The sequence below is a fragment of the Neopsephotus bourkii genome, unplaced genomic scaffold (genome assembly GCF_033783945.1).
Source record: "Neopsephotus bourkii isolate Nb327-2 ecotype Australia unplaced genomic scaffold, CSIRO-AGI_Nbou_v1 NB_234, whole genome shotgun sequence".
NCBI lineage: Eukaryota > Metazoa > Chordata > Aves > Psittaciformes > Psittacidae > Neopsephotus > Neopsephotus bourkii.
The window spans coordinates 1564681-1582561 of NW_026900744.1; the positions used below are offsets into that span (position 1 = coordinate 1564681).

Genomic DNA, 17881 nt, shown 5'->3' on the forward strand with positions numbered 1-17881 from the left:
ACTGAAAAAGAGCCTTTTGTAATGCACCTTAATATGGCTAAGTATGGTTTTCAAGCCATGCACACTTTCAAACTATCCTACCAAATAAATACACTGCTGTTCCTACTAATAACATAGGTAACATTTCCCCCCTCATAGCCCAATCCTTACTTAATAATAAAAACTTACAATTTACTATTTTTACCATGGACAGCAAATTAGCATTTAAAACAAATACAAGAGGGTCAGGGCCACCATCCTCCAGCTGCTGCATGACAGAGATCTGAGAAGGTCTCTCTTCTACAGCATAGTCTGTGAAAGAAACAAGTAAACACATAATTTATACATTTTCTGTGCATTAGCTACTAGGAAGATAATGAAGAGGGGAGAAATATATAAACTAATGTATTCCATAAATCATAGAAGGTCAAAATCCACTGTAAAATGGATCCCAACATAAAACTTCAAAGATGTTTGTAGTGTCCCTCTGTGATTAAGACCCAGATGACTGGCAAATTAACATTTTTCATCCATGTGATTATAATCTACTCTGCATTTAAGATATAACAAAAAATAGTTACCCTGGTAAAAACAGGTTTTTGAAAGAAAAGTATTACCTTTCCAGCTAGAATGATCAAGAAAGAAAGGTAATTTTGCTTTCTAATGTGAAAATTTTAAGTTCTTCTTAAAATAGAATTAGAATAGAAAAAATACCATGCTGCAAAGAAAATCTGGTATGTGACAGCGTATGAAACTAACATCAACTTAGCATACAAAATACAATTTATGTGAGGTTATCTATACAAAAGCTGAAAAGTCTATTCTAGTTTTACTCCTTTTTTGAGGAGGAGACTGAATAATCAGACACCCATATGAACAGGGTGAGTTATGAGCTAAGACAGGACAGAACAGATCCGTTCTGAAATTCAGTGCTGTTCATATTTTGGTTTTGACACTAGCCTGCAATAAAAGGTTACTTTCAGATGCCATTAAAAATGCATTGAGTCAGCAAAAGATTTAATAGGAATAAACAAATGAAAAAAATAAGTTAATCCCAGGAAGGTATTAAAGGATGTTGTGAATCAGACTGCGGAAAGCAATTGTCAGATAAACAAATACATATTTTATTTTAATATTATAAAAATAAGGTTTTATTTCTCTGAATTCTCCTCCATTTGCGTACTCTGGAAGGGGACATCACAATTGCCAGAAGCTTCACTGTAGGCCAAGAGGTACAGTAGTGCTGTTGAATGCAGTGCTTGGGGATGCCTCAGACAGAGAGGATGATCCAAATGAATTTCAGAAGAGGGAAGCATGAATATTCATAAGGCTAATTAAAATGTATCTCTGTGTGAAACATTCCCCACAGTCCGATTAGCGAAGAAATTAGCCCACATTTCTGGACTGAAGTTCATTTTCGTTTTGCTTTATGTTTTACAGTAATTCTATGGCAAGACGGGGTTTTTCCTGGATTCCAGTGAGTACCAATGGTGTAAAGGACTGTCACAACATTTAGCTAAAAGTACTTAATGTAAATCTCTTCAAGTACTCAGCATATTGCCAGCATCTTATCTTTAAAATCAGCACAGTAACTATTAGGTTAAGTACAACTGGTAAGCATAAAAGCTAGCTGCCAAATTATACCCTCACCTCCTTTTACTCCAGTGGAGATGAGAATTGGAGGAAGACCATCTTCAGGAATTAGGTTCATTGCACTGCCAACAGGGCTGCCAACCTGAGTTATATTTCCCGAGAATACAGAAGCATTATCAGTCTACAAGAAGCAAACAAAAAAGGATCACGTTAAAAAAGTAATAATGATAAATATATAAGAGCTGTCTGGCTGGATTACTAGATGCAGGTGAAGAAGTCTGTGTTTGCTTGAGAACCAGAAGCACCAAGTAATTTGGCTCTTTAATCCTCCTGTATGTGAACTACTGCTAAAAGTCTGCTTAGACAAAGACTGCACTTCCCTTCTCTAGCACTACACACACCCATTTCTTCACAATATCTAAATGTACCTATGCCCATCTGAACTTCTGCAAAGTCTCAATTCCACTCACATGGGGTATGGTAAATTTAACATTGTTAGATTGTACCTGCACTCTCCTGCACACATCATTTTATAAGAAGTGTCACAGTTTTTCTGCTCTGTGCTATGACAATCTTGTTTCAAACTCCTTACTGACCAGGACACGGCTTCTTTAAAACATGCATTACACAAGTATCTTTCAGACACAGGCTACACAACCAAAGCAAGCTTGGTATTTCTGTGGTGAATAACAGAACACTTCCTTACTTCTGCTGCTGAAGTGTTGTTGTTGACAGGCTTTGATGGATCATGCGACACTGCTAAGGTTCCTGTGGAAGTTGTCCCAGCAACTGTCAGTTTTGCTGCATCAGCAACTTCTCCATTGGGTAATATCCCATCAGCAAACCAAACACGCCTTTGTTCTCTAGGTTGAACCACTAGAGAGAACATAAAATCCAGGATTTAAGATCACACAGCAACATTGACTGGAAATTTGAGTACAGAAGAGCAAAATGGAAAAAATTAATAAACAGAGAAATATGAACTGGAAAGGGCTTAAGACATCATCTAGTGCATTGCCTATGGCAGCATCATGTATAAACACATCTGCTGAGAATAATTTACTTGTCCTTAAAAAACCTTATGTTCCTACTGAGGGCAGGAATATCACAACTGGCTGTAGCTAGAGTATTTGGAATAGATGAAGTTCAGATAATTCTTCCGAATTCTTGCTATAGGCAAACTGAAAGAAAAAAGAAGCACTCTTACCTTCTGCTCCAGGATGCTTTAAAACTCCCACAGGTACCATGACAGTGGGAGGCGGAGAGCTCAGGGCGCCCGAGGCCTGAGCCTGCTGCAAAGGAGGGATAGTAGAACAGTATTCAGCGGGATTGTTAGGGTTAGGACTCTGGCTTGAGGCACTCATCATGTTCTCCCAGGCTTGAGCTGAAGCAAACAAAGAACAAGAAACATGAACACAAAGGAAGGTATCCAACAATCCAAAACACTGTGTTAAGCTCTCACCTACAGTAGGTATGTACCCTGCCACCTTCCAAAGACCATCTCTCTTTCTTTATTTAAAAGCCCAGGATACTTCGTTAAACAAGAAAATACACAGCAGGAGCAGAAACAGCACTGGTCCTGTGCCATAGAAGTAGCAGTTCATATAGAAATATTTTCTTAAAATTATAATTTATGTACAAAGCTTAGTTCCTCATACTTTGTTTTGTTTCTTCTTCAAAAGATTTACCTGAAAAAAAACTAATACTTCTATATATGTATATTTCTCACACTGTATGGACAGATGGATATTCCTCTTACACATGTTTTATAACCCACAGGACACTTCAGCAGATTTACATTTTCTATATGAGAAAAACCATCTTACATTTCTTTACATCCAGGGCAGATCAGTACATATCAAAAACTTACATTCTTAACTACATATATAAAACCAACTTATGCTATTCATTCTGAAGGCATGACTTGAGCTTTAATTCAATTGGCCAAACAGTAACACATAAAACTGCTTTGTCAAGAACATCCATCACAGGGAAATCTCCCTTATAGCTAGCGAAACAGACTGTATCTCCACAGTACTACTTCTTTTTCATCTATAAAGAAGGCTTGTAGCTAGGGAAGGTACCAGAAAATTCATGTGTACTTGCACCTTCAACCATATTAGTATGCTACAGTTAATGCATTTCCCTAGTCAGACATAAATATCATGTCACCTGTACACTCAGAGCAGCTATAAAGCCTGAATAAATCATGTACATCTTTTGGTTCCTTTGGCTATGAATAGGCAGAAAACCAAGGTGAAAATAACAAGACCAAAAACCCCAAACAGAACACAACAGAACACAAACCCCTCCTGCTTCCTCTCATCAACCTATAAAACCAATGGGGTGAAATGCCTGCCAATGGAAAAGATACTGACATGGCCATCTTAGAAGATTAATTAAATTGAAGTATTTCTGCAACAGCAATTCTGTTTTCATTTGGAGTATAGGGCCTAGAAGAAGGAACTGTTAAAGACGCACAAAGAAAAGACACATCTCTGGGATCCCTTTGTTAGAAAGGTCAAAGCATGGTAAAAGAACTTTTAAAGCCTTGCCTAAATCAAGCAAAGTGCCAATTCAGGATATCTACCAATTGAAAATACAGTAAAAATAGCACTGGAAACCTATCAAACACAGCCTGGCAATGGAAAAGTGCCAGAAAACATACAGCCCTCCCCCCACACCTCAGTGAAACACAAACCAGATACCAAGCAACCAAATGAAATAACTACTTTGAAAGCAGAATTCCTACCCCTGGATCCAAGACTGTGCAAAGATTAATGCCTAACCTGCTGCACTGAGTGAAAAAAAAAAACCCAAAACTGTACCCACAAAGAAACTGCAGCTATCAGGAGGGATCAGGTATGATCAGACTACAAGTTAACTAACCAGTAACCACAAGCATCCTCACACAGCACTGCGGCAGGGACAGAAACAGAGAGGTAGCCCGGGCAACTACACCTAAGCAGGCAGCAGCACTCCCCCTGTAATAAACCAAGCAGTGGTGTCACTGTTTGTTGCCATTAATGTGTATCTGTCCTGGCAACAGGACAGAAAGGCTTTTAAAAGGAAATCACTATAGTATGATCAATTTTATTATTCCTTTTTACAAGAACACTTCTGGTTTCTACTGAAATACTTTCAGATTCTTCCCTTCCCCCAGACGAAACCAAATCCTACTTGCCACCAAAAGGAGCTAGCTGCCTTTTGCCAGGTGTATATGTAATTCCTTGTTCTTGTACACCTTGAAATACGTTACTTTGTCCGTCTCATAATGTCATATTTTACCACCCCTTCACCATCAATGTCAGAACTTGGTTTCAGTTTTTAGATATTATAACCTAAAATTTCCTATCATCTTACGCATTTGGCCTACAGTAAAGAATTATTAGTAGTTAAAACCTACCACTGATTAATCTTTAAACTCTTTGAAAATGGAAAAAATTGTTCCCGGTTAATAACATAACATGAACATGAATGAATGAACATGAATGAACATGAGCTGGCAGTGTATGCTCGCAGCCCAGAAAGCCAACCGTACCCTGGGCTGCATCAAAAGGAGTGTGACCAGCAGGTCCAAGGAGGTGATCCTGCCCCTTTATTCTGCTCTTGTGAGACCTCACTTGGAGTATTGTGTACAGTTCTGGTGTCCTCAACATAAAAAGGACATGGAACTGTTGGAACAAGTCCAGAGGAGGCCACGAGAATGATCAGGGGACTGGAGCACCTCCCATATGAAGACAGGCTGAGAAAGTTGGGGCTGTTCAGCCTGGAGAAGAGAAGGCTGCGGGGAGACCTCATAGCAGCCTTCCAGTATCTGAAGGGGGCCTATAGGGATGCTGGGGATGGACTCTTCATTAGGGACTGTAGTGACAGGACAAAGGGTAATGGGTTCAAACTTAAACAGGGGAAGTTCAGACTGGATATAAGGAAGAAGTTTTTTACTGTAAGGGTGGTGAGGCACTGGAATGGGTTGCCCAGGGAAGTTGTGAATGCTCCATCCCTGGTGGTGTTCAAGGCCAGGTTGGACAGAGCCTTGGGTGAGATGGTTTAGTGTGAGGTGTCCCTGTCCATGGCAGGGGGGTTGGAACTGGATGATCTTAAGGTCCTTTCCAACCCTAACTATTCTATGATTCTATAAACTGCCTAATTTTGGATGCTCATCACAAGCCTAAGCACTCAGCTACTTTAAATCAAACCTGCATAATACTGAACTTCTCTGGAGAAAATTAAAGCTATGAACTGTTAAGTTTAGCCAGACCCTTATCAAATCCAAAGATCTTTCTGAAACCAGCAGCCCAAATAATCTACTATACAGTAACACGTATAGATACTGTCAAAATTGCTCTGTCTGAGTGCTGACATAACACAGCATTTTCCCAACTAATTCTTGGTTTTAACTACAGCAGCCATCTTTGATAAAAATCTCTGAAGTTTAACTAAATATCTGTAGCAATGGAGATTCCAGGATTCCAAGTTTGCACTGAGAACCTGGACTTGTCTACTTCTCATTCTACCTTCTACATGTCCAGTTGTGCCTGTCAGACCTTCCTCCACAACTGAAGTAACTTCGATCATCAGGTTCCAGTTATCCAAAGACCATTAATAAACTGAAGACAGCGCCTGGAACTTCTCACAGTGAGACAGGATTTCTCATGATTTAAGCAGTTGCATGGATACTTTCGCAGCCTAATCCAATTTTTCTACCTTCTCAATTCAAGACAGAAGAGTGTTTCAGCAACAGCCATCTCAGGCTCACGGACATGAAGTTGATTGGGCAGCATCACCACCCAAAGCCAGCACAAGAAGCTCTTGAAATTTTCAAGGGCCTCAAGATACAGTGGGAAGAATAGTCTGTGTTTGCCCCTATTTAAACCACATATCTGAAGCGTTAACAATATAAAGCACAAAATTCAGACTAGATTCCATGGCCCTGGTCAAACCCAAATAAAAATCTCTCCTTACACCAAGCAGAGGTAATATAACTTCTTCTTTGTTCTACTTGTTAACTTCCTAACTACTTGTGACCTCTCTCATATGTCCAATGTTCACATCAGGCTTTTAGAAACAGCACCATCCTGAGTTTGACAGACTCTCCAGTAATGTGCCCAAAACAATAATCCCAACTCAGCTGTCCACAGTTGTGGACAGACTTTTAGATAAGATGCTGTACTCCAGCATGAAGGAATTAACGAGGAAGAAAAGCTGGATTAATCTGTGGATAAAGACTACTTCCCCAGTTTCCTATAGTGCATGATCTAGGAGAGGGACAACTGCATTAATCTTCGACATCAAGTAAAAAAGTGTAACAGGTTAACTACTCAGACATCAAAGGACAGAGAGTAGGCACCTGAATTAAAAAACCAAAAAGCCACCAAATCCACAGTTTCTGCAATGCTGGTATAGCACTTACAAATTAAAGCTTTCAAACCCATTGCAACCTTACCAGTTTTTACCTTTTGTTAAGCTTATTTAGTTTAGTAATCCCTACTCTCTACAGAGCTTCCATGCTGGTCTCTCCAGGGCTTTCACTGTTTTAGAATACTTACCCATTCAAGTAAGGTATTTTGATTTATTTTCTTTAACAGCATCACTGCAGCTCAACACACAGCCAGTGAAATGCTGCATCTCAGATTCTCTTGCCACTTACCATTCATTAGTACAGAATGGCAGATTACACACACTCTCGCTTCCTTTCGGTCCATGTACAGCAACTTGCACTTCAGGCTACAGCATGCAGCGCAAAAAACCTGGAACCAAAGGGGAAAGACCTTCAGTGCTGTTCAGAAGATGTGGTGAACTGATTGTGTTCAGACAAGTGAATATCTGTAAAGCTCTAGATGTGGAAAATAAGGAGGTTAATTATCAGTATCTTCTTCTTAAAGCCATAGTGACTAATACCTGCCCAGGATGCCCTTCCTACTAATCCTGATGAAGCAGTATTACGTGGAACACATAGATGCATGCTGTCCTGATAATGCACTATGGCATTTTCAAAATATGTTTGGCATACACAACATTGGGTTAATAAATTCCTACCCCTTTACTCATTGAATTAACCATCTGGGAATTAATTTCAGTCTTAGAAAATGTATGAGTACTTCCTAGAACCAACTGTGTCTAAATGCACAAGTTCTCTCTACAGAAGACATTGCTATGGCACAGATTAATTCAAACAGGTCATTTTTCTCTGCAGCAGGGCAATTTACATGTATTAGCAACTCTAGCTATTTAATCTCTTCATATATGACAAGCTAGTCTTCAGTTGAGTCTTAACTGACCAGTGATGTATCAAAAAGTGTTCAACATATAAAACAAGGCATTTAATAAAGCTGAATGACATTGGTACAAGAAAATCTTGCTCAGTATTAGAAAAAAAAAAAAGCAGCTTGTATTTAAATGATTACAAAAAACTACAGCACCTCAACACTGGAGAGAAATCAGGAATTGCATTTTACACACACTGGCTGCGAAGGGGAGATCTGGTGCAAAACCCCTGGAAGGACAACCTCCTGTAGAGATGCTGTCGCTTCGCTAGCGCTTCTCACCTGAGCCAGCTCTAACAATTCCCCAGTCCTGGGCAGGAAACAATCTTGAGGCTTCCTCCACACAAGCAAAACCATAAAACATGAGCATGACTTGTGCACTAAAACACACTTGCAGGCAGATATGATCCTATTATCAGTCAATTCTATCCCAAAATCCTGCAGAACAGACAAATCAGGCTGCCCTAATGATTGATTTGATTTAAATAATAGTATTTTCTTTATTTAAAAGGTTAGTTCAGGTGACATGAAGACACTGATGAACACCCATTTCATGCAGAGAGGTAATATCACACTCAGGAAATGTAGAAACAGCAGCAACCACCCTGAGTTCAGATATCAAGAATTTCAAATTTCAATTCTAGATGGGTATTATACCTACAATTCATTATGCAATCAAAAAAATTATTCCATCATCACTTCAGCAGCAGTATTTCTGTAATATAGACAAGAAGCTACATAGGGTTCTCATTTATAAATATATATAAGCCTACCTAAACTTCAGCTAAGTTAAGGATCACACCAAACTATGACCACTTTGCAGCCTGTTCCATTTGCAGTCTTTTAGTGGCAAGTGTTTAAAATAAGCACACATAAAATAAGCTCCGATTTCACCATGAGAACTGAAAATCAAATGTGAAGAAAGAAGAACTCACCCTGCCTCATTTCAACCAGTTTAAATGTTTCCTAATTATGTCAACTTAAACATTTCAGAAACAGAATAGAAGTGTGTGCACACTGGCATTTTAATGCAAAAAATAAACTCAACCCTTTTGCATATGTGAAAATATTAAAAAGTCATTTTAAAAAGGCAAATGTACTTTAAAAATCTCATTTCTGCATTTACACATTAACCCAATTTACAAGCATTCTAGGGAGTATTAATAACAACATCACAGCGTATTTTAGAGACATTTGACATCACTTTAGCTCTCTGGGAGAAACTTCCAGTTGAACATTCAATATTGAACATGGAAAAAAATCAATGTCTTCAACCATAAATGAAGGACCTACACAAATTAATACCTAATTTAGGACCCTTTATGCATTTAGGACACATTGTGCATTCAGCAAAGCTCCCAAGTGCAATGATCTAATATTAGGAGAGAAAATAGAAGCAATGACAGAACACCTATACCTCCTTTCTTAGGCTGCATCAGCCTTCTAACGGTAGTAATGCTGAGGAAGAACACAATCCAGCACAACTGACAATTCAGTCTTGTTAATAACAATCACCAAATCACTATCTCAGTATATCATGCTATAGAAGAATAACACCGGAGTGCCAAAGTGAGTTTCTATTATTAGGGCTTTCAGGTTCACTGGGAGTTGTTAAAGCATTAGTTGCTAGGGGGTTTGGTGGTGTTTTAAATCTATTTTTGTGGAAAACCATAGCTTTGGTTAGCAGTATAAAAATGAAATACAAATTTTCTGTTTTTCCTATGAAGGATGATCGTTTCATCTGACAACAGAAAATGCTAAATACGTTAAGGTAAAATAAGGTAAAATTCATGAATGTGTTCACACACATTCTTCAGGGTGTGAATTTTAATTCAGAATTTACTGTAAGTGTATTACTCTCTACCACTCCCCTGAGGTTCAGATCGTCCATTAATTTTGCAATTATTAGCCTGAAATTAAAAGCCGAGGCAGACTTCCCAGGTGCCACTCACCTATTTTTAAATGCAATTTCCATTCCCAAATGAAACAGATACATTCACTCCTACCAGAATGATTTGCCACGATGCTCAGAAAGCTTTAAAAGAAGCTGTTGTGCTAAAGCTTTTGTTCAGAAATATTTAGTCCCATGTCTTCCCTTGAAACAATTAATTGCAAGAGCTGAAAATATGATCTCAATTCTTTAAATGAGATTCATACATTTAATAAAACAGTAGGAGTGTCACTGTGATTCAGAAGTTACCTATACCAGAGGCACGTGGTCAGAATGACTTGCTTTGGGGATGGGGATTTTAACCAGAAACCAAGAGCAGACAGTTGAGAATAGCTGTGTCTCAAGCCACCAGCTAGATTCATCAGAACTTGCCTGTCAAAACCTTTGGTCTCTTTCCACCTGGAATTGTTACACGAATTAAATATTGTAAAGCAATTTGCTGTAAGTATTATTTGACTTACACTGATCACTAGCATTTGTTAATGAGTGGCTTTTTTTCTTCAGAATTTTCTTCTGCCATATCTTTTTGACTGCACGTGTACAGATTTTGTCCAGACAACATTAGCTAACAAAAGCTTTGGCGTGGTTTAAACCCAGCCAGACAGCTTTTTCACGCACTCCCTCCCTTCCTGCCCTCCCCCAAACTCCCGGAGGGACGGACAGAATCGAAAAGAATGCAACTCCCACAGGCTGAGATAAGTACAGTTCAGTAACTCAGGTATAACACAAATCACTACTGCTACCACCAATAGTAATAATGATAAAGGAAACAAAGGAAGAGAATACAACACCTCAGCACCAGCCGACTGATAACTCGCCCCCCCAGCCTGACCAAGCACTGACCAATACCTCCTCCAACCCTGCAGGCCCTCTAGCCCTTCCAGGTAACTCCCAGTTGCCCCCTGGGCATGACGTGCTGTGGTATGGAATACCTCTTTGGTCAGTTTGGGTCAGGTGTCCTGTCTCTGCTTCCTCCCGGCTTCCCCTCCTCCCTGGCAGAGCATAAGGCTCACAAAGTCCTTGGCCAAACCAAAACACCATTGTTATCAGCTCTGCTCCCAGCCCAAAAGTCAAAACACAGTAGTGCACCAGCTACCAAGGAGAAAAATCACTGCTACTGCTGAACCCACGACAAGCCTCTAGAAACAAGCTATTCTAACACTCTTAGAACATTAAATACTGATATGTGATGTATTTTTCACATCTGAGAAACAAATCTGTCTACAGAGGGACCTTTTATTTTATCCATTCCCCACACAGAATGTGAAACAATGCTGGATGTTCTTCTCAAGGCTTGTCTTCAGCAATTTGAAAAGCAAAAAGAAACCACACTACATGTTCTGGCATGGCCCTATCTGTGAGTGTTTTATCCATTTTGTTTACAGATAGTTTCATTTTCAGCTTCTCATTTGTGCAATTCAGGGCTGCATTCACTACAGGGAAGTAATTAAATCCAAGCAGTAAACTTGTTTAAAACACAAAAATAAGTAGAAAGCATTACTGTAAATGAACATTGTAGTCATATTTTTTAAACTCATAAAACCCAAAAGAATGACCTAAATAACTGACAGTATAATATAGCAAAGCTAAAATGGACAATCCTTTCATTTAAATGCCTTACAGATTCTCCTTAACTGCAATGAGAAAAAGATTGAGCTATTTAATATTAACCAAGAGGTTCATAAAAGGTAGGCAGGTAGCTCACGTAATGCTTATTGCATTGCTAGCTCCACATCATGACTGCCGCCAACCTGAAAGAGGATGGCACAAGCAACTGGAAGTCCTGGACCAGTGCACAATGAATGTCTGCTTAGCTTCGAAAAGCGTCCTGGGAAAGATTTTTCAGCATGTCTCAAAATCAAACTTGAATAAAACCTACTTCTCTGGTGCTGAAGAGATTAATAACCAAAATGCACAGCATTCAAAGGGACAAATGGGACACATATATAATCCATTACAGAGTAGCAAGCCTGGGTTTTCTGCCAGGCTGCTTCCAAAAACAGGCGGCATAAGGGTTTGAGCTTTCCAGATATATTTGCTTCTTTTAAGTCCTTTGTTGGTTCATTCTGCTTCCCTGCACTCTTCTGGTAGCAAAAGATACCAGCCATAGCAGTCAGGAGGTCTTCCACTCAACTTCAGAAACTTTGGATAGGGCTTAAGTGAACCAAAGTTACTTTTACTCCAGTTTTTAGTGGGGCATAGCATTTCTTTTAATCTTAAAAATATTCATGAATATCTACTTGACAAGACTGTTGGTTTACTGCTTTTGAATCATCACATTTTTTTCCTCAGTTCATACTTCCCACGTGCCACTGATGTGTACTTCAGTAACAAGATAGCTGGAAATACTTTACAAGCTAATCCTTTACCAAAAACTTAGCCAAGAATTTGTGTTAACCTAGGCAGCATATATGTAAAACATAAAGTTAACAATAAAATATTTCTTACACAACACAAAATGATACAGAAATAATGTTTTAGTTGTCTTCATCACAAAATTTCTCACCATATGCACATACATCAGGTTACAATTAATTTACTGTATTTTCTTTTCCAGGAGCAAATGTATGGCTGATCAGCCATCTCACCCAGCAGGAACACCAGCAATTCAACAGCACACTTCCAATTCACATCAACAGGTTTCAGTATCTTTAATGGGATTATTGATGCAGTAATTTCTGCAAACAAGTTTCCTGCACTTGGCCATTTTGTAGCAGTTCAACATGAATCCAATGATGTTGATTGCTGCAATCAACAAATACACTGCTCATACAGGCTAGTAATTCTTTCAGTTATAAATAACAGTTATCCTCTATTAGGACCCTAAATAGAGATTACAAACTCCTTTTTTTTCCTTCACAAACCAAACACAGCTTTTTAGGAAGAGATGTCACAGTTAACTACAGCCAGTGGATCAAAGTCCTCCAATTTGATTTTGTGCAGTATCAGAAAAAAAGGGTGATTAGAGCTTACAAAAGACAAACTTACCTTCCCACAAGCTCTGCAATGATGCCTTCTTTTGGTGAATGTAAATCTGGCCTCACATTTCATACAGTTTGGTGCTTGAGAATCTGGAACCCAAACTGGAGCCACCTCACCCAAAGTCGTAAAAGGCTTTCTGGCTGGAGCTCCAAACTGACCAGCTCTGAGATCATTATCAGGACTATCTGGGGCTACAGCAAGGCACGGACTACTAGAGACTCCAGATTCATACTCTTCCAAATGTTCCCCATTAGCATCAGTAACAGAGGCATTTGAAGATGTTTCACCAGGAAACACGTTTGTTGTATCACCTAATTGTGTCTTACCAAAGACATTTTTGTTTTTACTATTACCTCCGCAATTTGGGGGAACAAGATCATTTTGTAAGTGGTCTGACAATGGCTTCGGAATCTGCAGTTTAAGATTTGTAGGTTGTTTAGGTCTTGCACCACCAAAAGGAACACTGATAGATTGCAAATTAGTCACTGGTTTAGGTGAAGTTTGCCCTTGCATGGATGAAACCTGACTACAAAGATTATGCAAATAATTTTTCTTAATGTGGTCACCAGTGCTGTTTAAAATAAGACCGCTCCCTTCTGTGGTCTCATTTCCTCTCTGTTCATAAACATTAGTGTAGCATTCTGACTTGCTCTCCTCTATCTCTTTTTCCTCTGTTACCGAGTCCTCCTTGGAAGGTAAAGTCTTTGGAACATGAGCAACAACTGGGTTCTGCATTCCATAGGAATCACAACCATTAGACAGAGAGCTTTCTGCTGATGTAGCCATCACATCAGAGAGACTGGACCCTTCAAGCTCATGTATACCAGTCCCTTTTAAGTCTATGCCTGCCTCCATCACCCCATCTCCACCTTCTTTACTACATGCCTCATCAGGCTGTTTTGTCTGCAAGAGTTTTTCATTCTCTCCCAGAGTTTGCTTATTATTCATCTCATTCAACTTTGTCAGTTCCCAATTAGTCATCTCCTGAGATTCAGGGTAACATTCTGCCATGCTGAGCAATTCTGTTGTGCCAAGGTTTTTACCACATTCAATGACTTCGCTTTCAGTGGCACTAACATCCTCAGGGGCAAAATGTTCTGCAACACATTCCTTGTAATCGCCACTTCCAGCCACATTAGGCTGACAAGTTTCCGTAACCCCAGACAGCCTAGACTGTAACTGTTGGGTTGTTTCCTGTTCCACAGTTAAGCTTCCATTACTTGAACCAGAAGTAGAGTTTTTAGCTTCTAGATCCATTCTCTGAGGAATGGCTTTACTAGCAAAGTTTTCAACTGATACACAATTTTCTTGCATTCTAGCCGTATCATCAACTGGTCTCTGTAAGAGAGTCACTGCATTAATCCCTGCAGTTGCAGCTTCTGAAAACAGAGAATCTTTATTCATATTAAAATCATCCTTTAAATGAGAGGAGGGGGACGCAACAGTCAGGCTTTCAGATGAAGCATTAAGCAAATGACTTATAGAGTCATCTTCAGTGCACAGCCTATTCACTTGCTTTTCTGTATCTGTATCTTTTTCCGTGGATCCGTTTACAGTAACACTAAACTGATCAGTCTGTCGGTTTTCATTATCCAGTGTAAAGCTAATAGTGTCCATTAGGGATGGACTGTTGTAAGTTTTACAATCCACCACATCACCACTTTGTAGTGTTCTTCTGTCACAGTTATGCATTACTGCCACCACTAGTACGTTTTTCTCCTCTGGCAAGCAAGCTATATTCCCACATTTCTTTTCTCCTGTTTCCACAGTGTTACACTGATCGTCCCGATTACTATTTCTTTTAAGCAACTGATCATCTCCTGCTGCCTGATCATCAATCCACATGACTGGGGTCTCTGGGCTTATGCTAAAATCTTTCCCATTAGTACAGTGATCCCCTCCTCCTGTTGGTGTAGTCACGGAATGAGACAAGGAGAAAGACTTTAATCTCTGCTGACATTCATTAGGAGTTGTAGCTTCGTTTACATTGGCCACGGTTGGGTTAAATGACAGACGACGAGAAGGCGGATCTAGGATCTGATTCCACTTGGCACCCAAAAGTGTAGGTGAAACAGCAGCATCTGAAAAAGTGTTTAAATAAGAGAACTTACTGCCCTATTAAAACCACAAGCTCTATTAAATCTTGTTGCATTAGAATACCCCAAATATAAACATAGAGATGTTGAAGTACGGGCCCAAGATAACTAACACCCTTGATCGACCATTAGTAGTGTAACTACATAATGCTTCTTGAACTCAAGAAATTAAGAGCTACAATTAATATCAGATTGAATTTGCACAAGCAACTTTAATCTATTGATTAATATACTTTAGACAGCTAGAAATGCCTAGAAAGATTCCCACTCCCATAAAATGTTCAACTTCCTTGACAGCACAGAAGGAGCAATTAGACTAAGCAAAAAATCTAATACTTCAGATATGATAACTTGCATTATATGATTTATGTGACCTAATAAAACATTTCTATGCATGAGCCTCCCAAAACTGCAAAAGAAGCTTAAAATAAGTTTTGCCTGATCTGTTTAAAATAAATGATTAACATTATTGCCACTGAGATCAAGCTTCATAAAACCTTTATTTTAAAAATGTATGGAAGGTTTGTTATTAAAAGATGTAAACAAGATGAATGGAACCAGAAGAGAACACTACTAATAAATGCTGAGAACACACCATGCAAAATTAACTGATGTTTTTTTCCAGTTCTGAGATTAATCTGCAAGTCAAAACACAAAAGGGTATCACAGATCTCTCCCTCGGTGGTGGTGTTGCCTGCAGAAAACATCTGAAGTGCATCAACAATCTTGTTTAAATGACTCACCTTCATTTTGCTCAAATTCATCTAAAACCTTATCGAGGTTATATGCCTCTGCTTGGAAATAGTTCTCCATTTGTCAGGGAAAGACCACCAGATTCTTGTCTGAACCTGTCACAGAACAGATTACAATCAGATATTTAGCCTTCAGTCAGCAGTGTTCCACTACATATTGCCCTGATTTAAGGGGAAAAGAAGTCCTTTGTAATTCAAATTTTACATACATTACATGCACGAATCAGAAGTATTTTCCAGGAATAAAAACGATTTGTGTGCTTAAACTAATTTAATTCAGATTAACAACCTTATCAAACTTGCTTTGGATTTTATTACCTCCACTTTCCCACAGTGACGCATCTAACCATAAGGATCACCATAATTGCAAGAGCAAAACTGTTCCAACCGTGGTCAGAAAATAAGAGCCTAAAGAACCAGAAGGCCAACTAACAACTTGAAGATCCAGCTTTCAGTTCCATAGTACCACCAATTAGCTCATGTGGCTTTGAACAAGTAGTTTAAACTCTCCATGCTTCTGACTTCTCATGTACATTAGGCTAGCAGTACTGTGTCACTCCTCATCTCCCAGAGCTTCCTCACAGATCCACGTTTGTAGAAGTTGTTGAAGAACTCGATGGGCGTTATTTGAACTGTGTTAGCTCTTTAAAATGCCTCCTTTAATAACCTTTGTTTACCTGAAAGGCAGGCACTGGAAATCTAGCAAAATGCACAGAAGTAAATAGTCTCATCAAAAGGTAACACTTTCAGACTAGAAAGGAAGATGACAAGGGAGAAATGAAAACAAAACACAACTCTAAGTCGCTAAATAACTTCCTACAACTTTACATAATAAATAAGATTTTTGCCCTAATAGTAGGAATATGCTCTTCTTGCTCCCAGAGGCTTGTAGCAACATGACACCCCGATTCATTTTCTTAAAAACATTCAGTACCAGCAGACGTTTTCACTGAGAAATGTGTGCCATAACCTATATACCATAAAGAGAGACCTTGACTTGATCTTTCTCTGAACACCATCCAAAACAACCTTATTCTCTTCAGAGCTGGCTTTCAGTATTGTGCAATCAGAAGACGGAGGAGAGGGCGAGAGCCTTGCAGTAAGAAACAGTGTTAGACCTGACAGCTAGACTCCAGTTCAATTAAAAACGTGCTCTTTAGCACTAGAGGTACAACAGACACAAGAAACATGTCAGAGGAATATTCAATTTAAACTATACCATTACCCCCATAGTATCTGTATTTGAGGAAAACATCAACCAGTTATTTCAATTATTACAACATTAACTACAGTTTTGCATTTATTGTGAGCAACAGCTATAGGCTATTGGTACAAAAAGATTATGCATTACAATATCACAATATGCAGAGTTCAAGCTTTTAAGGCTGACCTAAAAATCTGACAGTGTTTTTAAAAGATAATCATATTACAACATAAATACATTCTTGTTTAATATAATCAGATTAAATGATGTTTTAAAGATCTATACAAAAAGCAATTCTAAAGAGATTAGTATAATGGCAACACAGAAATTGCAATAAGCATCACCCAAATAAAGACCATTTTGTAAAGAAATTCAGATTATAAACTAGACTCTTATCTTACAAACTCACAGACTGCCTGATCTAGGATTTTAGATGAGTTCAAGGTCCTGCACCTGGGTCAGGGCAATCCCAGGCTGGGCGGAGGGTGGACTGAGAGCACTCCTAAGGAGGACTTAGGGGTGTTGATCGATGGGAAGCTCAACATGACCCAGCAGTGTGGGCCCAGAAACCAAGTGTCCTGGGTTGCATCAAAAGGAGCGTGGCCAGCACATTGAGAAAGCTGATCCTGCCTCTCTGCTCTACTCTCACAAGACCCCACCGGGAGTACTGCATCCAGCTCTCAGGCCTGCAACAAAAGAGGGACATGGACCTGCTTGAGTGACTCCAGATGCAGCCACAATGATTATCAAAGGGCTGGAGCACCTCTCCTGTGAAGACAGGCTGTGAGAGCTGGTCTTGCTCAGCCTGGAGAAGACTGTGAGGGTATTGAGGCACTGGCACAGGGTGCCCAGAGAAGCTGTGGCTGCCCCATCCCTGGCAGCATTCAAGGCCAGGTTGGACGTGGCTTGGAGCAACCTTGTCTAGTGGCTTGGAGCAACCCCATGGCAGGGGGTTGGAAACAGCTGAGCTTTAAGGTCCCTTCAACCCAAACCATTCTATGGTTCTATGATTAACTCTTTCTGCAAGGAAAATATGACTAGCCATATAATTTACTGTA

The 17881-nt window shown here is 39.4% G+C and overlaps 1 protein-coding gene across 2 annotated transcripts in view; it reads right to left on the minus strand.

Annotated features, from left to right (window-relative positions):
- ZFYVE9 (zinc finger FYVE-type containing 9) overlaps nucleotides 1-17881 on the minus strand; it is a 62182-nt gene that overhangs the window by 23411 nt on the left and 20890 nt on the right. For both annotated transcript variants that reach the window (XM_061344830.1, XM_061344831.1), the window contains 7 exons: nucleotides 15611-15715; nucleotides 12778-14852; nucleotides 7223-7322; nucleotides 2780-2956; nucleotides 2279-2448; nucleotides 1630-1753; nucleotides 169-291 (listed from right to left, as the gene is read on the minus strand). In XM_061344830.1, the coding sequence (XP_061200814.1) occupies nucleotides 169-291; nucleotides 1630-1753; nucleotides 2279-2448; nucleotides 2780-2956; nucleotides 7223-7322; nucleotides 12778-14852; nucleotides 15611-15680 (2839 nt within the window). In that variant the 5' untranslated portion in view covers nucleotides 15681-15715. The remainder of the gene's footprint in view (nucleotides 1-168; nucleotides 292-1629; nucleotides 1754-2278; nucleotides 2449-2779; nucleotides 2957-7222; nucleotides 7323-12777; nucleotides 14853-15610; nucleotides 15716-17881) is intronic.